Consider the following 23,120-nt stretch of genomic DNA (forward strand, 5'->3'; position numbering starts at 1 on the left):
TAGGTATGCGTTACGTAGTTGTAGGTATAGAAAATTTTGCCCGGAAGCGATTTATCGATTTTCATCGCTGTTTTATGTTAATAATACAAAATGCAGACGAACAAAAGGATAGATGTAACAACTTGTACATATTTATATCTCTGTGTCTTGGTAGATACTTCAGTTACCATTATATCGATAACGTCACGCGGTGATGATGATGATGATACGGTATGCATTATACGTTTTTACAAAACTTGTAGGTACGCACACACACACACACACACACATATATATATATGTACGGCATAATTGTTACGCACGTTTCCCGCTCGCTCACACGTGCGCGGTATTAGCGTGTGTATTTTGTATATACGACGGCTGTCTCGTTGTAATTTGAATTCACAGTCTACCCTGTACGTCGTCGTACGAACGAAACGCCCACGCTCTGATTCATTTTACAACACGACGTATCACACGCAACGTACCTACACGTGTACATGCGAGTAACGAGCTGCTATAGGCGATTTTTACTTGTTGCTCTATATTCGCGGGTTTTGGTTCTTTCCATTTTTATTTATTTTTTTTTTTTTTGCATCTCCAAGTACGAGCAACGAGTTTCGGATTGTTTTTTTTTTTCATAATTTAAATTACTTATTAATTTAATTTTTTACCAACGTTTTCGAATAAAATTTGTCACGAGTTTCATGTCGTGTTCAAAGGTTTCGTCGATGCTGTAACTGAACGGTGAAATTAAAAGTATAATACAATTAATATGAAAAGAATTGACATTAGTTTCAGTATAATAATATAGTTGTAACTGTTGAGATATTTTTCTTTTACTTGGATTTTAATGTGAGAATACTTAACGTGTTCTTAAACCTTTTGCTTGGCAAAATTTTATATTTCACCAGCGATTGTTTTGGTCAAGGTGTAATAATTGATATCCTCGTATTTAATCGTGCGGTAGACGTTAGGGGAACGAAGCAAATCCATTACGGCGGGTAAATTCGTCATTCTATATATGTAATGTTACGCAACAGTGATTCATCGGATGAAACTATACGATGACCTCAAAATCATTACCATAAAACACTTTGCTCACTGTGTACAATTTCAAGGTCCAGAGTTTTTCACGCTCTTTAATGTCACGTCAATATGTTTATACTTATACGCGAAATGCCGCAGATAGGTATGTACTATACCTATGTAGTAAGGTCGACGATCATCGTGACGGCGAAGTTGTATGTAAATTCGTACGACTGATGTCATTCGAACATCAAAGTCGTTTTTAAAGAAACGAGATTTCTGTTTTTTTTTTTTTTTTTCCAAATTTTAATGTCTTTTAATAGGACAAATCTGTGACAAATATATACTTTTGCTGAAAATTTTTATCTTTACCCACGTATATTCAATTCATTGTTGTCATCTTAAGATCGGAGAGTTTTCTGTGAACAATGAGATAGTCTGGAATAATATAAATCAGACTAAGGACAAATTCGGCATGTTATAGAACAACTCTTTTTATCTTCCTAAAATAGCGATACAAACCGTGACATGTATATTACCGCGGTACATGGGTACCAAGTTGAAAGCAATTGTTGTGAAATCGTATTGCTAAGTGCAGTATAATGTGTACTTCGGCCGAGATTTCGACAGTTACTTTCTTGAAACTCGATGCACTTTGTCCTTTCACTCGAAGGTATTAGGATACGGGAATGAGTCCAATCCTCTTACCCCATACTTTACTCCCTTGCCGTAAAACTTTTCGTACTTTGGCTGGCCGTAGTTAAATATCATTTACTATGTAGGTTCAAGTCTGGCTAATTGTACCTCATGTACCGTTTCTCGACGCCTTCTTATTGTACGTATTTACATATTATATGTATACGCATACGTGCACGTTGACTCGTGAGAATCTGTGTTTGACAATGATTCTTGTGTGTCACAGAGTCACAACTCACCACGTCAGTCGATCGGGTGTCTCGTAGCTCGACTGACAATGAGACAGTTTTGATGTTTTAATCATCATCCTTGCTCTAAACTTATTTTTTTTTTTTATCGTGTAGTCAGCTGTTCGAATAACGCGATTAAAAATAATAATAATCATCGTAGTCATAATACACGTTGTATGTAATACTATAAACGTCAAGTGAATCTATTATTATGGCACAGATACTGAGTTACTTCAAAATGTGTGGGAACGATCGCGTTGGAGATGGTATAATATAACATGAACGACGATTTCTGCACCGTATTAATAAGCAAAAACATCAACCAATCTTATTCGTGCATGTATATATTATATTATATATATGTAATAAGAACGAGACTCCAAAAACAAAAAAAGGAACAGAGAGGGGGGAAAAACTGGAAACATTTGAATTCATACGATTTCATCATACTATCATCGGATTGATTATTGTCGGATGAGTTGTATGCGCACATACAGTTTTTGGAATATTTTTAAATTAGCACGTGTACGTTGGTTACAAACGTCATTCTCGTTGATGTATAAATTGCAACGGCGAATTTCGTGTATTTACCGAGTTGGGCATTATTTTTCCTCATATAATCTGTTTATTCGTATCAAGTGCGTGTTTAATGAAGATTTATCTCGTTAGATAAGAATAAAATACTTTAAATTGCTTGTGGATATAATTATTAAAATACAGAATTAATCCCCTAGAGAGTGATGCTGAATTTGCGAAATAGATCAACTTTCGGGTGTGAATTAAATTAGTTGAAACTGATTGTTGACACAGTTTTTTTTGATTCGTTGTTCTTACCGAATTGAAAAGTCATGTCACTAGTAATATAATTATAGCATCTATCTAACAGACGCATTATGATGCAGCGGAAATACTAATAAAAAATTTGTCAATTTTTGTTACAGGTGTGCTGGAGATGGCGGCCACTGAAAGCACGATCAGATTCAGCGGTCATACCCTGGACAAAGCCACGAAAGCCAAGGTAAATAATTATTTGATTCTCCTTATAGCTGTGAAATAATTAAAGTCAGATTTCTGTGTAAAGTGCAGTAAATTTAGGTTTACTTATTTAACATATTCCGGTACCCTTGATTGTGTAAAATGAAGAATGGCTCAAGTATGAAAATAAGAATCAATCTTTTTTTGTGAGTTTAAACTTCTTAAATTGCATGTCGATTTTTAGAGTCCATACTTTTGAATAATGCTGCAAGCGTTTCGAACAGCAGCGCCTGGATGATCTGCAATGATGAAATTTGCGTTGATTGCAGGTGACGTTAGAGAATTACTACAGTAATTTAATCGCTCAACACATCGAGCGTAAGCAAAGGCTCGCGAAGTTGGAGGAGTCGTTGAAAGACGAAGGTCTATCCGAGCAGCAAAAGCAGGAAAAGAGGCTGCAACATGCCCAGAAAGAAACTGAATTTCTACGTCTGAAACGCTCGCGGTTGGGCGTCGAGGATTTTGAACCGCTCAAAGTAATCGGGAGAGGAGCTTTCGGAGAGGTAAGGAATTGACAAACTTCATCTTCATTCGGTTTTCGACTAAGTATGTCTTATGCAGGGGATTCGATTGATATTTTTTTCCCTCCTCAATCTTGTGCGTATAATACACTTCGGAAGAATCTTTTCGTTGCCGAAAAGTTCAAAGAAAGTTGAATATAGATAAAGGAAAATGTTGAGAAAAAAAATGTGTTACCAAGGTGTGATCGAATTGTTTTTCAGGTAAGATTGGTCCAGAAGAAGGACACTGGTCATGTTTATGCTATGAAGATACTGAGGAAAGCAGACATGCTTGAAAAAGAACAAGTTGCACACGTCAGAGCAGAGCGAGACATCCTTGTCGAGGCTGATCATCAATGGGTTGTTAAGATGTACTACAGTTTTCAAGACCCTATTAATCTCTATTTGATTATGGAGTTTTTACCTGGTGGTGAGTTCAATTATTTGGCGGTGTTTTGCTTCTTCTTGCAATACATGAGTAGAATTTTCTGATGACATTATTTCACAATTATTTATCTATGTAATAATGTTATTTTTAATTCTCAGGTGACATGATGACCCTACTGATGAAGAAAGACACACTTTCTGAGGAATGCACGCAATTTTATATATCCGAAACCGCATTAGCTATAGATTCTATACACAAACTGGGTTTTATTCATCGGTGAGTAATTTACAAGAATTGTTCAATTTGATTTTATTTTAATTTGTATGATTTCGAAATTATATCAATCACAGTAGATGGATAAAATTTTCATTCAAGTCTCAATCACTCAAATAATTTTCATTCTTCATCTCTTCAACTAAGTGTGCGGTGGATAACTCTACACAAATAATCCCTTGTCAAGTGTAGTAATCAATATATGTATGTTAATAATTGCATGAATCCAACTTTTGTTTGCAGAGATATCAAACCGGACAACCTTCTGCTTGATGCGCGGGGTCACATCAAACTGTCAGACTTTGGTTTGTGTACCGGACTTAAGAAGTCGCACCGAACTGACTTTTACCGGGATCTCAGTCAGGCGAAACCCTCAGACTTCAGTAAGTCGTTGTTTGTAAAAAGTATTGCCATGACACAATTGAAACTCGGTTTAATGCAGCTTCCTTTGATGTTATATAAAAGTTAGAATTTTTAAAACAAAATGAGAAGCATCTCACAGACTTTTCCACCTAAAAACGGATACTGTTAGTTTACACAAAGTTTTTCAACTTCTTTGCAGTGACGTCGTGTGGATGCGGAAGTGGAGGAGCAATGGACAGTAAGAGAAGAGCCGAGAGTTGGAAAAGAAATCGAAGAGCTCTAGCCTACAGTACAGTCGGTACACCAGATTACATAGCCCCTGAAGTTTTTCTGCAAAACGGTTACGGTCCGGCATGCGATTGCTGGTCACTAGGCGTTATTATGTATGAAATGTTAATAGGTTTGTACACTTGATGTTTATTACCCATTATTTGTTTTGAACGACTATTTATTCTTATTAACAAATCTGTTATTTTACTGTTTTTGTATTTTACATAGGTTATCCTCCGTTCTGTAGTGAAAATCCTCAAGAAACTTACAGGAAGGTAATGAATTGGCGCGAAACGTTGATATTCCCTCCTGAAGTACCAATTAGCGAGGAGGCCAAGGACACTATTGTTAGATTCTGCTGTGAAGCAGATAGAAGATTGGGTGCGTCTTTATCCTTGTTTCCTTTTATAACAACATTTCGGAAATTGGAGTAGTTAAATAATAAATGTTGTAACTGCACTGAACAAATTAAAAAAAATGCAATCCCATATTACTTCCAGGCTCTCAAAGAGGCATAGAAGAATTAAAGCTTGCGCCATTTTTCCGAGGCGTTGACTGGGAACACATACGAGAAAGACCAGCAGCAATCCCAGTAGAAGTGAGGTCGATCGATGATACATCCAACTTTGACGAGTTCCCTGACGTCAAGCTTGAAATACGTGAGTAGAAAATAAAATGATTGGCAATATGAAATCTCGGCATTTCTTTTCCTTAAAATATACTTTTCTTTGAAAGAAAAGAAATTTTTCACTGATTACCTTTCTAATGTGTTTAGCGTCAGCACCGCTGCCGCAAGATGGGGAGGTGATATACAAGGACTGGGTATTTATCAATTACACTTTCAAACGATTCGAGGGTCTGACTCAGAGAGGTACCCCGACCAAGAAATAGCAAGCCTCGATTAACCCGTGCTCGACTGTCAACCACCAAACACAAAGCGGTGGATCGATTGATCCGGTACTGGTGCACCATAATCACAATTCACCTCAGCACCATCACCACCATCACCACCACCACCACCACCACCATCACCACCACCGTCATAACCGTTATCATCACCTCACAGGGGAGTGAAAGTCGTCACTTTGGATAATAGACTTTGGTTGTAACTGAGGTCTGCAATGAAAATTTTCAGAGACTCTGCAGAATACAGAGATGAACGATGATGATGACGATGATGATTTCTGGTTAATATGTCGGCGTGAAATATGAGGCTATTCATTTAATCGGAATGAAGACATGAAACAGTTGTTCGGATATCGAGGAACGACGTTAAGTACAAAAGATCTGATTATGAGCATGCGTTGGGGTTACTTCTGGATTGGATACTAAGAATTTAAAAACCCAATGATTTAGGGTAGGATATCGTCAAAAGTAAGGAAGGTATTTACAAATCGCAACCGTACTAACGAGATATTGAGAAAAATTCCAATTGGTATGCGCGGGCGAAAGCGGCTGACTTTTGATAGAAGTTTATCAATCGCGGCAAAAAGTTTTGTCTAAATGGAAAAAAAAAAAAAAAAAAAATTGTTGGATTTCTTGCTAGTTATCAAACACGGCTTTTCTCGCTCTTTTATTTCTTTTCCCTATTGAATAAAAAATCTTGAAAGACATGCACGGATAAATGTTTAAATTTGAATTATGAAAAGTTCGATTTTGCAACTTTTACTAAGCTTGGTATAATCTTCGTGTGCAAGTTACGCGTGCGCATTAGTACGAGAAATGTATATAACTCGCGTTAGTACGTTGCTAATATATGATGCGTTTTGAATCAGTTGACGATATTATGCGATATATCGTTGCTATTCTATTGACAAATAATTTTTACGACGCTGATAGTTGATGGTCTGAAGAATTAAGACACCTGCGAATGAACATCAAGCAGCAGCAAGATGAGCAATTTTCGAAATAACAATTTGGTCACAATAAAAGATAGAGCTAAAAATGACTTGTAGTATTGTTTCTCAGGCAACTATGATTTTGGTTCTTATTCCTGTTCATTGAATAGAAACTCTTTGAACTTGGCAATGTTCGTTTTGAAAATAAAAAACAAAATTAATCTCTCAATTAACAAAAAAGACGGAAGTTTAGAACGAGATGAGTAACTTTACAAGTGAGCAGTTAAGATGAAAAGAAATGATAAATTCAGGGCTCCTTCGCTGCCTTAATAAGGTTCCTAACACACGTGACACGGGGCGCAACATCAGTACGTTTAGACGAGCCAAATAAATGAGAAACAATAAATATTAACAATAACAGTAAGAGATAATAATATTAATATTCATGGTTATGATGAAAACAGACGTTTTTGGATAATAAAAGAACGGTGAAGATAAAAATGTGAGAAAAGCAGTTGCAAAAATTTAACAAGCACATCGGCATAGCATATTTACATATGCTTTACCGAACGTATTTTTAAAACGAACACGGAATGTTATCATTTATGAGTCGGTACAACCGTAACAAAGATGCTGTTGCTATCCAGGGCACCTCATAATAGTAGTAGATGATATTTATAATAAATAATAATAAGTTTATTATATTACAGCAGGCAGTAATAATCAATAATGGTGTTTGATCGACAATACTGCATAAGTTTACGAGGTGTTTGCGTATAGCTAACCATCGTATGAATACTAGGATGAGAAATCAGTTTGTTACGAATTGCATAGTGTGTCCAATAAATCATAAACTATCGAGTTCCGGCGTATGCGTGGTTGGGGAAAAAAAAAAAAAAAATGGATACTTAGAATAAAGTAAATATTTTAAATGTATAAAAAAGGATATCTGACATTAAATAAAATGAGAGAGAGCTACATATTTTCTGCATTGAACAAAATAAATTATAATCCAAATCTATGTAGTGCAAAACATCGGTTGTTGTTCAACACATTCACCTTCAAAAATTGCAATGTGCTTACCTGCTTCTGAGAATCTCCTTGTAGCAAGCTTGATGTTAGTTACTGCGAACATATTAACGGGTGGAAAAAGAACATGTGAATATGCCAATGTGTTAAATGAACGGCTGATAAACTATTTAATACATATACATATACATATTTATAATAATGATATTTCGCTGTTGATTACAGATGCTAACGTCCATGCCATTAATTTAAAACTAAACAAAAATCGAAACGATTACTTGACATAAATACAAATAAAAATGATAGCTGCAACGTAATTTAAAAAAAAAAAGTAAAAATTTTCTCTTAATTAAATACAATAGCCACAAGATGCCTTTAATACAGCAAATTTTGGTGCCCTGGAAGCAGTGTAACGAATAAATATTATGATTACGAATACGAATACTTTCGAGATTAAGGTGAAAAGAGAATTACAGCGTAAATGATGGCGGAATGAAATTTTGAACATACATACATGTAGGTTATAATCAGTGAACATTATTTATTTATTGAATATATAGGTACTACTGGCAATCTATGTATTTATATCAGACGTTTACGTAAACACGTAATATCAAGATAAAAAGGAACTAGATTACATACAATGACTCTTCTTGGTGTACACTGTACATAATAACGAATCGACTAAATGTTACGTATTAACAATATTAAGCAGTTTAATAATCCAATCGTTCAATTATTATTCATCGTAACATACCTAAACAATGCTTCACGTAAATCATCTTACAGGTGTGTTCATAAACGTACGGTATGATTATGCACACATGTGTATATACATTACACGCATATATATGTGCATGTATATATGTATGTATATATACACATATTTATGTACAACCACATATTTATATAAGCATACAAATATCAATGTGACAATTAAAATCGCGCTCCTCGCCGCATTCTTTTATTATTATATTAATAATAATTAGTTTACTAATTTACTACTATTAAATTTAACACCATGATAGATCTCTCTTTGCTGACTCTGGCTATTATTGTTATAGTTAGATTCAGTTTTCATTTTAATTATTATTCCTAACGGCGTTCGGCGTCTCTTTAATCGGAGGACACGATTAATACGATGTTTATAAATACAGGATCCCCAGTTTCAATATCTCTAATAGAATATCTTGTTTGAGTTCGAAACTTTTGTGACGTTCGTCAAGTTGAGATTCAAAATTCAGATCGCTTCGGTCCAATTTTGAGAAACACTATTCAATATTAAATTAACGTACGAGAACGTGAAAATGGCAATTTTAAATTCTAACTGCAATAGATTTTCTATTGACTTTATTTTGTAAAAGTTTCCAGATTTAAAAATTATCGAACACAGATTTGAAGTTGCTCTCGTTACTAATTTTGCACGTGAAGCTTTTAAGCAGTGTAAAACGAACTTCTTAACATGTGATACAAAGTTATTCAACTAGTTAAGCAATTTTTAATCAACCTTTCAATATTTATTTGCAGTTTGAATAATGATCTGTGCACGGGCAAAATGAAGTGAATCAAATTTTATTCCCGTTATTTATATAAAACAAAACTAAAGAAAATGGAAACTGGTACAAAAATATTGCTGAATTTTGAATCCGACAGTCCCGACAACAATACTATGTAAACCCAAATACACGAGTGGAACCCAATTTTTTTCTTGTCCTTATTTTGTACAGTAATTTAGTTGATTTTTGTTAGCTGGATTTGAATAGTTTTAAGTAGAAATTGTAACGATTGTATTAAAAATGTAATGATTTGTTATTATACATGGTGACCGGCGTTGTGGCGTATCTTGAATATCAATTCAATTACAAACTGAATTTTTCGCGTAGGTATGTTTTGAAAAACGATTTCATAAAGAGAACTTGATAATCGGGTGTTGCCATGTCTCTAATTAACGGCGGTTTAAATTAATTATTCGTAAACCAATATCTCTTAATAGTTGTTTATTAACACACAAAGAATAAAAACACACACATACACGCAAAATGACAAGTGAATGCAACAATTTCATAGTAGGCTTGTGATTAAATTAAAGAGTTAATATTATTATTGAAGAAGGAAAGAAGTAAAAAAAATAAAAAAAAAACATTATGAGAAACCAATGTATAAAGAGAAGAAAAAAAAATTGCTTTCCATATGCAAAAATATACTATTGTAATTATGTCGTTAATAAATTGTTTTTTATTTTAATCGTGCATCCCTTTTGGTTGGGTTTTACCACTCTTGCAGATACTGTTCATTTCATTAACCATTACGGATTTCACCCTTCTATCCTGTTTGTGCATCTCTTAACGATTCAATTACCCATTAGTGTGCATGTATGAATACATCAAGACTTTGGTATCGAATCAAAAGAATATTGGTAATTATTGCGTAGGGTTTAACGTTTGACCATAAGCAACGTAAGGTTTTTCATGTCTAATTTTGTAGCGCTCTCTACAAAATTACAACGCTAAACAAGCAGCTTTCAGAACTAAGTTTCGAAGGTATGCGACTAATACTCTGGTATCACGGAAGCCGTGTATACTGCATTGTAAATAAATAATGAAATTTGTTAACCGAAAATTTACTGTACGACATTGTCTATCATCTTCAACAGTAGATCTCGATCGAAGAACTGATTCTGGGTTTACGCAAATGATTACCCATTTCCAGCCTCAATTGCATTGAGATAGAATCCGATACATTTAATATCTCTTCTGTCCCATAAATGTTACAACGCTCAAAACGCGTTCAGCGTTATACATTGATGGAAAGCCTTTAAACGTCACCATCTGTCAATAGTTTATCTATTTCCAATTAAATATCAAAATTGCCAGACACCTGTCGTGCACAATTATTTATATTTATCAAAAGGACATCATCTTCTAATACTTGTCTAATTTTCAGTCCGTTTGGTAACAACATCAGGTAACAAGCCACGCACAGACGGCATATGGATCCTTACCATTCTGATATTCTACTCTACCGACTTCCCTTGAAGAGTATCATTGGCAACTCGACTCATCGCGTAGGAATGACTACAGTTGATAATTACGTGTGCGCTGATACTGGCTACGGTAACTGCGCTTCCTATACTTCGTGATCAGATTTTATTGAAAAAAAAAACAAAAAAAAAAACAACTTTACAATCTGTGTAATCTCCGATAACCGAAATTATTATGATTCTGTTTTAGGTTGCACTACGACGATGAACTATAGGGGGTGCAGTTTCAAAAACAAAAGTCTAGTACATTACCATATGTCATACATATAGGTACGTATATATTCAAATGCACCCCATGCAAGATGCCGTAGCGATGTGATAACTTTTGGCACAGATTTTTCTATCCCAAAATTCCTGTTAATGCAAAATCATACATCCATTACAATCACAGAAATATTTGCAATGACGCGAAAATTAAAACGTGCAATATACGAGGCGTGTAACAAGATCGCAGTCCCTTGTTTCATCGCACCTAACCCTTCTCAGCCTGTGAAAGAAGTCTCGAAAAATCCTGGAACGATTAAACGGCAAATATTGATCAGTCCTCCTCAGTATTAACGTCAAGAAATAATTCACAGAAAAGCGTTTGATCGTGATTGACTTACAAAATGAATGCGTTCAGCCAGAATCCTTTGTTCTTCTTCGTTGACGATCTGGGTGATGGTTCAGAGAAATATTCTACCGGTGGAAAAATCGTTGAATTATTTGATACCGGCTGTGACGCCCGCACATCTGGAATTGGATTAAAAGTTGCCAAAGAACAAGATGTGATCTCCGGACGTAGTGACTCGACACAAAAGATCATTCCGCATGCTCGAAAGCCTTCTAACGTTTCGCAGCTACCTCGATGTCAAACTAAGGTCGAAAAAACTACAAATCCTTCTGGCGGACAGGAAAATCAAAGAGAAAACGTCAGTAGTACAATGTTCATATGTCTCGAATATCATCTCAACGATAACTCGTACTACCGTGACATAGTTGAGTCATATAATGCGAAACATTTTCTTGTAGATCACCCCGGCATGCAAGTCGCAAAAGCGAAGTAAACCGGTTCCATGGAGTTCAACAAAGGTGAAGAAGAACGAAAGTGTTTTAAAAAATGGCGACACTAAGGACTCACGCAACCCGAGTTATGAAAGAAAAACCCTGGAAGTTTGTAAAGACCAACAGAAGGCAAAATCAGGCTCTACACGAACATGGATGTCTGTGAACTACAGTGAAAGTAACAGGACATCAATAAAATCACCTTCGGACATTACTTCTTCTACACTGGAGCCAAAAACTAGATCAACGATTTCCAGCACAATTGAAAGAAAACCCAAAACGAGCTTAACGAAATCTGGAACAAGATCTCAAACCATCCCGCCGACGAAGCAATTGAAAGTGCCATCCGAGGTATCGCTCCACAATGGAACGAAGAAGTGCGTTAATCGAGCTGTCGATAAAGACAGTCTGTCGAATTGCTCGAGGCAGCTAGAAATCTCCAAGATCTCAGAATTTTCGTCTTATTCTCGAGGTGTTAACAAGTCGAGGCTTCCAACGTGTTCCAGAGGTGTGAAAGTTCTCCTCAACGGTCAGAATGCAAAGGAAAGGATTAATCCCGGCGAAGAAGTACCCAAGACGGAAATCATGACGGGTAGTGATCAGGAATTTCGAAATAACGATCCAGAGACATCGAAAGACTCTCAGTCTGGGAACCAAAGAGACTGTAACCCTAAAGGTCAAGCGAGGTCAAAAGTATCTTGTAGTAATCGTGGGTCAAAGTTCAACACCACGGGAGTTGTAAAGACAACGGTTACAATTGCAGCGTCTTCAGAGAAGTCGAAGTCCAGTGCTCTAAGCAAAGCGCCGCTACCTCGGATAAACAGAAATTCATTTATCGCCGGAAAAGCAGCGCAGTTAGTAAGATCTGCTGAAACTAAGCCGGAAAAGCAACCTGACGATCAGGTTACTAAAACCAAGGAAAGAACGGTTTCGAAAATATCGGCCACTGCTTCAGATGACAAGTCACTGAGTAAACGGTCTGATAAATGTTCTGAAAAACCATCGGCTCGACCCTCACCAAAATTTCATACTAGTACAGCACATGAAAGCGACCCCAAGAACAGAACCTTCAGTTTTAGAACGAAACTTCCCAAGCCCAGTTCCCCCATGATCATGCCCAAGCTTACGAACGAATCCCAACTGCACGAGGAAAAGCATAATGAAGATACCAGACGCTCGGATAATTCCTCTGAAATGTTGAGCAGCGAGCTCACGGAAAGGCTGAGCAGGTTTTCAAACCGAGTACAAGTGGTTTTAAATTCCAAGATTCCCGAACCTACTGCACCGAAGACCGGAAAAGAATCGGCTACTCTTCCCGTATCCGAGGTTGTGGCGGAAGAGGATGAAGAAATAGAGTTAAATACGATATTCGGGGATTCGCCGGTTACCTTGAGCCCAAAACCAAGACCGGAATCATCGTCGAGTACTTTGGGAGTGCTCAAGACCAAGGAGCAAAGAGCAAAACCAGCAAGTTTCGTTAGAGGGCCGCTAACTCGATATACATCGATCTCTCCGTCAGTTGGACCGCAAGTCCCACGTTCTGGGGAGACGAAATATGGGCATCGTTCGTGGGCCAAAAAACAAGTACCATCATCTGTTCGTCAAGGAGGAACGTCGCAGAGATTGGAAAAGGACGTCGGCATGACGGCAGGGAGTTCCTCGACACCGTCGACGTTGGAACAAATGGAGCCTACTGCTATCAAAAGCAGTGAAGGAATTCCCGAGTCTTTGGTCTCCGATGAAAAGTACAACAAAGATGATGTGATACCGATAATGGACCCTGCCGTGTATAACGTCCACGCATTCGCAACTCGTTGCCGCAAGCGGAACAACACGTTGTCTCGGGAAAGGGTGCAAAACGAAGGTAAGACGGAATCCTGGATAGACGGACATGAGCAGGCTTACATGAAGGGCCGAGCAATCGGCTTGAGAGTTGCCAGCATGGCGCGAGCAGCCAAGGAGGGTTCAAAGTGCGAATTCATCAAGACTGGCGTCAAAGCGAAGCCGCCGATGTCGGAGTTGGAGAAGTCGCAGGAGATCGTCGACATCGGATTGTCGGTCATCGAGAAAGTTCTTGAAGAAAAGGAGAACAGAAATCATTCGCCCTCGGTACTCGGTGATCAAACCACAAGTTACCGCGACTTTGACAAGAAACCCAAGTGGAATAGTAGGCAATGGATTCTGTAGGTCTTCCTTCCTACCACTTTTGTGTTTATTCAATTGAAAATACATGACGTTCAAAGGAGTTGTAATATATCCGGATAAAAGAGAAGAAGAATGCCGGGTATAATTAAAACGAAAACACAATATTGCAATTTAAACCTTAATATTGAGATCTCGGATCCCAAGTGCTCGATACTACGTTTCATAATTAACGAGTGGTCCAGTGAAAAATGGTATCGACTTACTCGAGATGCCTTACAATCCAAATTGTATCCTTTAAGCTACTTTTTTAGTTACGGCTAGCATCTCGTTAGATTGAATCGGCTCTGTTTTCGTATCTCCCAAACAGAATTTACCGTGGCTAGTGCGATTATTCATTACGGCAGCGAACCCGCCTGTGCTCATTCGAATGATTCGTCTTCATTGTGACAAGCTGCGTCCGAGCTGTCGCGAATTGCGTGGGTTGTACCACGCGTGTTGCACATGCGTTATGGGCATGTACCACCGCGTTGCAAAGGCGTCCCGCAAGGGTGAAAGGCACGGGGAAAGAACGGGGCGTTCCAGGGATACGTGCCCGGAGGGTGACCTCAAAAGAAGATCTCGAATGATACCAATTATGTCATCACGCGTTCAGCCCCTATTTTATCGCTGCTCGTTGCACCGCATAGATCCAACCCGCATCTCTATTCAACCCCGATTTCCTCATTCTCTTCCTCATCCCCGCCGGCGCCCCATGATCCCTGGTTACGCTTCAGTGGGCACCTTTGCTTAGTTTTATCATTGTTTCGATAAAAATTGTACCTACTTGTCAAGACGTTGTAGATGGATTCGACGAACAGATTTCTCTCAATGACATTCACATTGTTAAAAATGATTTTGTCTCCTCGTTTGGTCAATATTGTGTTCAATGTTTTGATTCGATCGATTGCTTGTGCTTTCTCGATCAATTTTTCTATTTAAGCTTACATCAACTTCTGTTGGAATAAGGCCTTATGACATTTTTAGAAGCGATCAAATTTTTCCTAGGTCAAACTTTGACCACTGAACGAGGCGTTGACATTTACTGAACCAATTCAACAATTTACAATTCACAAATGAAGCTTCGTAGATGAAAGATATTCGCGCAGTTACACGTGTCCAGGGGAGTTGCGATGTTCCCGATTGTTTTTAGCGAGTCGTCCGGTTCCGCCAACTTTATCCTCCCTTTTTCTCTCTCTCTCGCTCTCTCTCTCATCCTCCCCGTCAACAAAAGACCTGCAGAAAAGAGAAGCGTGGGTGTAGAGCGCGGGGGGGATGGAGGTGCGAGTAGGGGACAGATAATCAAATAACCTGTACGCACCGTATAAATTATCAATCAGGCCGCGATTGTGCAACCCCAACCGGAGCCGGGTGAGTCTGGACCGAGTCAGTAAGGGTTGCTTGTTACAATATCGGTGCGAGGCTGGGGCGGGGAACTGCAACAGTTATTTTCGCGTGGGCGTTACGTTCCTATTTCACCCTGTGCAACACCCTGCACCCTCCAACCGCGGCATCGCCACAGCGACACGTCGCCTCGCACCATATTGTGTCTGTACAGGATCCATAGAGACGGACACGTGTCCCCGAGAAATTGACTATACTCGAGCGTTTTATTCACGACGTGTGCGACACGTGGCGAAACACTGTGCGATGCAACTTGCGATATCTGCTTATACGTATAAGCCCGGCTACAGTCACTCGTTATTTCTATTCGATCTTTACATACCGGAGCATAATCCTGTTGATAGAGGGTCCCAGTTTTTCGATCACTTTACTGTCGATTGCCGGTAATTTTTCTCGTGTTTTTTTTTATTTTTTCCTTTTTTTTCTTCATACCCTGCATATTTTCTTTTCCACCGGAGCGTAGAACGACCCTTTTATCCCATCCCCGCATACGGATGCTGATTTATTCAAATCGTGAAACCACAACAATATCGTAGATACATTGTACGATCTCTATCCTGAATTTGTATGTATACGGGATATCTTACTACTCCGGCTAGATGAGTGAGTGGGGATGGATGGTCTCGGTGGATGGAGGAATGGAAACTAGCGTGTGGGATGCTCGTCACGCGTGATCAGGGGCGCGATTTTCACGCTAGTCGCGAGCCCTCCTTCAACACCTCAGAGCATCGGGAACAACTAGGGGTGAAGGGACTCGGCTGAACACACGTTACAGGCGTGCGTGTGTACATCTCTATTTACACACACCCATCATATGCCTATAGACACACCTTACAGGCGGAGCTCACAATCAGTTAACGTTACGTATAGTGTACCTGGCTCGTCTACTCGCACGTTTCCACTTCTCGCAGTTTCGGACGCCGGGTTCCTAGATTATAGATGCACGGTGTAGGAAGGCGCGAAAGGCTAGGCTTTCCACTGACACGCAATCTCGTTATGTTTGTACATACGTACACGTCTCTAAGGATAACTGATCAACGTTTCGGTGTGTTTGGAACGTTGATTAATGATCACTACGTGCACCAAGGATCCTGAGCATACGATACCTTCGATGTTGTACAAGGGTAGGTAAGTCAAATTTACATACTAGCTCAAAAGTCTGGAATATTTTCATGTATTTTGGTACATATATATTTGTATGCAGTATTTTTCAACCCTTCGGGAAATATAAGAGGGAAAAATTCTAGACGTACCAATGAAATTATACTCTGATGTTATTTTTTTATCTTTGATTACTTGTGCTTGTTAAAGAATGTGTAAAAATGATTAACACTTCTTCGAGTAATACTGTGATGAATCGAAGCACGCTACAGCAATGTGTGAAGTGGCCATTTCTGAGTATTACTCACTGAAAATTATATCAAGAAATTTCTCCGTACAGTCAGCACTGTATGCTATGTTCATTTCTATCGTGCATAAATTCTAAATGATACCTACAGCTAACACATTTTTGATAGATTAAGTACTAAAGATGTTCTTTGATTTTTTCCTTCTTTGTTTTTGATTTCACCACGGGTGTACTGAATTTGACATGCATGTAACAATTGGCGTAAAAGTTTCCTTAAAATCTTTTTCTCCTCAATTTTCTTCACCACAGCATAGGCACAATGTACTTTCTGTACCATGTACAGCACCCAATACCCCCATACATGCCGGACTTTACGTACGGTATTGAACATCTATACATATATATGGACGGTTAAGCTTACCCCAAATCTGCGGCACGCGTTCCGATTTGTTCTCTCGAGCGAACCAATCTGTGCACACATGAAAAAATAGGAAATAATGCAACCACGTGCCTCTCCGCGGTGCTTTGCATACATAGGTATAGTTATCGTAGTGAGGAGATCGTTCGGAATGGCCGCAGGCATGATCGGGCGCACCGCTCGCAGAGCAATGTTCACTGATTGTGAGCTGAGTCAACGATACGTCGTCACTTTCTCACGTTACGCGTCACTGCGCGGTTTAACTGCAATGATAATCGTCGGGGTGGCGAGAGTCTAGAAATCGGGTTGAGAATTTATTAACAATAAGATCGGTGTTGTAATTTTATAGTTGGTGGTGATCGAGTGTTATTTGACGACGATAGAAATATTTGATTATAATTGTAGAAAATTAAAGGATTAATTAAACGACAAGTGGATTACCATTCGAATGAATATTAACTACATACTACGGCCCCCGGACAAATGTTCTTTGAAAAAAGACAAATGTTCACCAAGAAAATCGGTATTACGATCCGTCAATAGCCCGAGGCCCTTATTTAATAACTTCTTGTAAATTAGAAGCTACTGAATATTAAACTTATACTCTGTCCTATTATTTATAGGCTAGCTCCTACGCGAGTGTAAATCATCCACGATGCTCTGCGCGTATAATGCGTCGTAGAGGCATGTGTAACGTGTGCGCAGTTAATACATATCAGACTGACATTCGGGATCAGATGAGAAGAAAAGAATTTTCAGTGGGGGCCGCGCCGGGGAAAGAATACTTGACGGATGCTTAAGGGTCGAAAGCTTTTCTTTTTGGATTTTGCGAAAAATTGAAATTTTACGAATTCAGTATTGGGATCGGAATCTCTAATAAGGTTTCAAATAGTTGGAACCGAAGACCGGAGATATATGCACCCCTGCAGCTGTAATGTAAAATTATTTTTGTCCCCAATAACAGAGGCGAACAAAGTTTGACGCACGCTCAAAACAATATTGGATGGCAAAATAGAACGGAAAACTGGGCGTAACTGGCGTTTCGGGCTGTGTAAAAGAAGGTTGTTCATGGCGTTGTTTGGAGGGCTGAAGTATAATGTAGTCTAATATAATGTAATGAATTGTAACGAGGGGTTCAAGGGAACGCCGCACCGCGAAAAGCAAAGCCCAAAAGGGAAAAGGGCAAGACGGAGCAAGGGCGGTAGTCAGCTCAGTTATTGGATTATCTCGCAGGCGTCCTTTCACCCTGCTCCGCAGATCGAATCTCAACGAAAACCCTGCGAATTGCCAACATCCCTCTGGACCTTGTCCACCAATGACCCCAACTTTTATATATCTGTAGCTTCAACCAAAAACTGCAGGGTCTAATAATAAGTGTAGAGACGGAAATGCAGCGCGTAAATGAGCTGCAATGGCGACCAACACTCGCACAGATGTTTGTGCGGGCTGAACCGATCCTATTGTTTGCACTTGTTAGATCCTTATTGAGTGCTTCGCCGTTCTTTCCAGTTTCAGGCAGTCTTGATCGTTAGTGGCAGGCTCTGCTAATCCTGTTTGTACTCCCCGTAAATGACAGTCATTTATAAATCGCAAAAGATTTTACAAACTTCAAATTTCCCTAGATCTGATACATATTAATTTTCATTTTTCTACTACACGAATTTCTGAAAAGAATACATTCGACTGAACCTGGATTGCCGGAATCGGATTGTTAGTTGTTACGGTTTTAACTGCTCGTGCCGTAGAAGGTACTGTAAAATTGAAAGAAAAGCCGAGACATTTATATATGCGGTCAACCTCAAACTTTCGTAGAAAAGGTATTCCGGACCTTCGCAGGTATATTTGGACGGAAATGAAAACGTTCCGGCCATTTGAGAATTAGATGACAGCTTAGTAATACCAATTTTCCGAATTGTTACTGTTATTATCCGGTCGTTACGTTCCGAAACGGAGTAGGTATAGATATCCCTGAATGGTATATCATCCTAATTTGAATGTGAAGGAATCGTGAATCCTTCAAGCATTTGGACGAACATACGGATGTCAGCGATGCTCTCGCACAATGAACAAATTCTATACGACCTCGGATCCTGACTTACAGTTTTCAAACATGTACAACAGAACTTGTATTATTATATAATATACGTATATATGCTTGCGTGCGAGCTACAAACAACAAACTTTCCTCCGATCCAGGTGAAAGATATCAGCTTCGCACGGGGCATTGAGGGGTTTAATCCCGAAGGGTTCGATGTGTAAGGTAACGATATGGAAGTAAAGGAAAAGCAAGGTAGGTATATGGAAAGGAAAGGAGAGGAAAGTTACGGCGAAGCGAGCCGAGGCGAGGCGAGGCATCTTAAAGCACGCCGCCGACCATAAGTCATTTCACGAAGTGTCCCCAAAATCTTGAAACCTACGCGCGGCTGCCCGGGCGCAGGGGGTTAATATATTTTATCTATGGACTGCGCACTGCGTGGCTTTGATATACCGCTGGTATTTGTGTGTCGCCGCCTCTCCTAAGCGGTTGATATATGAACTATGAATCGAAAAAGTACAACGGGATTGTGTACGCGCACCTACGTGCGTCCAACCATATAGAGGTACCCATGCTCTTTCGAAATTTCCAACTTTAAATCCTGTATCGCGTCTCGCGAGAATTTAAAAGGGTGCGCAGTATATCGCTCGAAGTCACGGTATACAACCGGAGACACGTTTCGTTCCTTTTTTTCTCTCGAAAACCCTGTTTTGTCCATTCGTTTTTAAAGATTCGTTCAAAAAACGATATATTATCGGAGGAAAAAAACTACACGCAAGAAAAAAGAAACGCGTCGCCGAGGTTTCGCATCGAAAGAAAGTTTCCGAAGACGGTATCGAATTGTATAAAATTTTGCGTCGAGCCCGGATTTTGTAAATATATTTTTCTCCCCCGTTCGCGCTGACTCCGCACACCCTAAAATCGGAATTACCGTGGCAATGGGAACCCTCGAAAAAATTGTCGACTATCCCCGCAGTTGGATGCGCAATCAACGATATATACCAGAAAATAGAATTAAAAAATCAGAAGCGCGTAAGCGACTGAGTTTCCTTTGAGCTCGACTCTTCAAGTTTACGAGTTTAGTTGCTCCGCGGAGCATGTCCCAAGGCGGATCTGGTTGTTAAGGGTTGATTGGGTTACCGCTTCTCACTTAAGCCCAGTGATTGCCGCTTGTGACGACGCCTTGGTTCTCCCGATATCTTTCCCTCCCAAGCTACCCTCGATTCATCCCTCGCCCCTCGCTGCATCTTCATTCTCGAATGCTCAAATATTTCTTCGCCCGTAGTCCGCTGTCATATATAAGCTGAAAAAACCGCGATCGTGAATTTCTCCAAGTTTTAACGAAACTGTCGAATGCCAATGGATCGGCTGGCAAGACGATGCGAAAAATGTCCAATCACGCAACCAGATCAATAAGCCCAACGATTATATGTTACAAATGTTTCGTTCACTTTGGGGTAATTTTAATTTCACCCATACTCGTGACGTTATATAATACTTGTTGTACATACCTCGACGCGGTGTATAATAATCTCCTTCGTGTAGAACGGTTCGGGCGTTTTTGCACGGTGTGTGATTTGCAATCAACTATGCAAACGACTGCAAGCTGTGCAGAAGAGAATGAAGAAAAGGAGAAGAAGGAAGGAAGGAAGGAAGGATGGAACGAAAGAAAGAACGAAAGAGAAAATTGTACCAAGAATATCTATAAAAAGCGGCAGAATTTTTTGCTCGTAAATGTTCACGTGAAATACACTAATAACACCTCAGAATGTTCCGCGTGCTCCGAAGAGAGGCCTCCACCTACTATTAAACACTATTAAACTTGATATCTCGGAGGAATATTACGGATCGCGTACGTCGTGTTTTTGCACGTGGCATACCGTGCTTCGGGGCCATTGCTTCTGCAATTTTCAACCTCTAAACCTACCTTTATATATACACCCTTCAGGCAATCGCTGTTTCTACTAACGATAATTGTAGGGCCTGAGCTTGATTGGCTTATGGCTTTTATAGGAGTCAATTTCACATAGAACCACACTAACTACTTGCGTTGCACTTTTACAGACTCATCATCTCGCAACTCCAACCTGTCATTGATTACGGTAAATAAACAAATCAGGAATACGGAAGGAACATTACGAGTTTCGCCGCAACTAAAACTGTATAGCATCCCATCAAAACGTTTCCCGTAATATCGTAAGTATGAAAATACACCGTAGAGAAATTTTTAGTTCCTGTTACCGGTCAGTCCTTAACTATTTTCATTTTTTACCATAATCGAATAATATAGTTCTAGGTAGAAAATGAAAATTAGTTTTCTAGCTGTTACCGGAAAGTCTAGTACCCATTACTATTCTTTCTCATTACGATCACTGTTGCTATATTTTTCTTGTAACCGTTGCGCAAGTTTAACGCTTGTGCAACGATAAATTGACGTCAAAGTCTTGTTTAACTAAAAAAGTAGAGTAAATCTTAGAAACTGATTTTGCGTTGCAATAACCAAAAAAGAATCGGCAGTAGCGCGAAATGGTTACGCGTAACTCGTATTTCGTTATTCCAACAATATTCAAACAGTTTTTTTAACGATACGTGTTTTACTGAGTTTTTCTAGTTACGGTAACAAATGAAATTTTTCTCAGTACAGCGTCTGACGCAAAGAAATTCTTGTACTTCACATCTCTCAACGCGGATGACTAACTCACCGCAAAGATTGACACGCGTGCGAGAACGATCTATTCGAGATACGAAAGCAGAGCTCTCATTAAAAATCGTTTCCTATACTGGATATACGTTTATTATTCCAGAGGCGGAGGCAAAGTTATGTTATAATTAATAAAATACAAAAAAAAAAGAAGAGAATAAATCTTCTCACGGCTCTAAGACGCGGAGGATGCTAATCCCGAGGGAAGAGGACCCAGACGACGCGCAAACAAACCCTGACGCGGAGGCTGCAAGCGTGGTGACTAATCCTTTGTCCGTAAGGATCTTTTTGTCACGCAACGCGGCGGAGGACGCGGTGCAGTTTCTCTCTTAGAAAGGAGAAAACTTTTGAGTCATGCGTGACATCGGGAGGTTTGATCAGGCTGCGTTACCTCTGTAGCTTTTCTCAGGGCGAAGACTCCGTCGTTGCCCACCAAGAGTCGCGTCTTTGCTCCAATCCCGCATCCCTGGGAAGGATCCCGGGGGTCCGAAACTCCGAGGAGTTGGAGAATATCGTTCGCGTGTTATTCGAAACGGGGGCTACCGCGGCCGAAGCAGCGGGCGATGAGGTCCGAGAGAGATGCTGCAGCGGTATCGAACCGTCGAAGAGGAACGCTGTCCGGATTCCCGCAGCCAGTAACCTGCGGACGTCGACGATAAATTACGAATCGAAGAGATATAATAACTGCACCACCGGCAGCACCGCCGACGGACCGAGTTACGGTTTCACGTTAAATATAAAATACTGCGGGGCCCGCGTCACGTCGGTATTAAGAAGCTGTTTAACATATTTTAATTGCCGCATTAAAATTCAAATGATCCGCGAGGCCGAGCATCTCATCGTCTCATCCTCGATGGCGTGGCGAAACCATCCTCTCGTACACGAACGAAATTGGGAATATAAGGTATTAGATGGAACATGACACCGATGAGGCCGTTTATCGATGCGCGAGATTAACGACGCCTAGGCCACCCTTTCACGATCTAGCTTAGCCAGTAGGTACCCACCTATCGTTTATTTCTGGGGTGGGGCGGGGCGATAGACGCGGTATTATATATTCAATAATTAAAATAATTAACGCCTGATGGGCTTAGTGATGTTAGGTTAATCGAATCGATTTTAAAACGAACCTTCGAGAAGATCGAGTACGCGGATGGATGGATCGCAGGTTCGCGTTGCGACAGCTTGTAGGTAATTATTATATTTAAATTCGATTTTTACCTCAGCATGGATCAAACGAAACGCTGCCACTTGTGCGTGAGCTGACGCGGTGCTTAAAAACTTCGTGGCAAAATTCACAACCGACCGCTGTGAGGGTC

At 39.6% G+C, this 23,120-nt stretch overlaps 2 protein-coding genes across 8 annotated transcripts in view; both read left to right on the forward strand.

The window, feature by feature from the left end:
* The window catches only part of LOC124298105 (serine/threonine-protein kinase tricornered), a 117,012-nt gene extending 107,218 nt beyond the window's left edge, over window positions 1-9,794 (forward strand). For all 7 annotated transcript variants that reach the window (XM_046749713.1, XM_046749710.1, XM_046749712.1 and 4 more), the window contains 9 exons: window positions 2,876-2,952; window positions 3,239-3,472; window positions 3,692-3,899; window positions 4,016-4,133; window positions 4,374-4,513; window positions 4,693-4,893; window positions 4,992-5,144; window positions 5,264-5,422; window positions 5,539-9,794. In XM_046749713.1, the coding sequence (XP_046605669.1) occupies window positions 2,876-2,952; window positions 3,239-3,472; window positions 3,692-3,899; window positions 4,016-4,133; window positions 4,374-4,513; window positions 4,693-4,893; window positions 4,992-5,144; window positions 5,264-5,422; window positions 5,539-5,654 (1,406 nt within the window). In that variant the 3' untranslated portion in view covers window positions 5,655-9,794. The remainder of the gene's footprint in view (window positions 1-2,875; window positions 2,953-3,238; window positions 3,473-3,691; window positions 3,900-4,015; window positions 4,134-4,373; window positions 4,514-4,692; window positions 4,894-4,991; window positions 5,145-5,263; window positions 5,423-5,538) is intronic.
* A 10,412-nt stretch (window positions 9,795-20,206) lies between these two features.
* The window catches only part of LOC124297922 (LIM/homeobox protein Awh-like), a 28,292-nt gene continuing 25,378 nt past the window's right edge, over window positions 20,207-23,120 (forward strand). The window contains exons 1-2 of the mRNA XM_046749334.1: window positions 20,207-20,830; window positions 21,165-21,296. The gene's annotated coding sequence lies outside the window, so the exon portion shown is untranslated. The remainder of the gene's footprint in view (window positions 20,831-21,164; window positions 21,297-23,120) is intronic.

This window comes from Neodiprion virginianus, chromosome 2 (assembly GCF_021901495.1).
Source record: "Neodiprion virginianus isolate iyNeoVirg1 chromosome 2, iyNeoVirg1.1, whole genome shotgun sequence".
Lineage (NCBI taxonomy): Eukaryota > Metazoa > Arthropoda > Insecta > Hymenoptera > Diprionidae > Neodiprion > Neodiprion virginianus.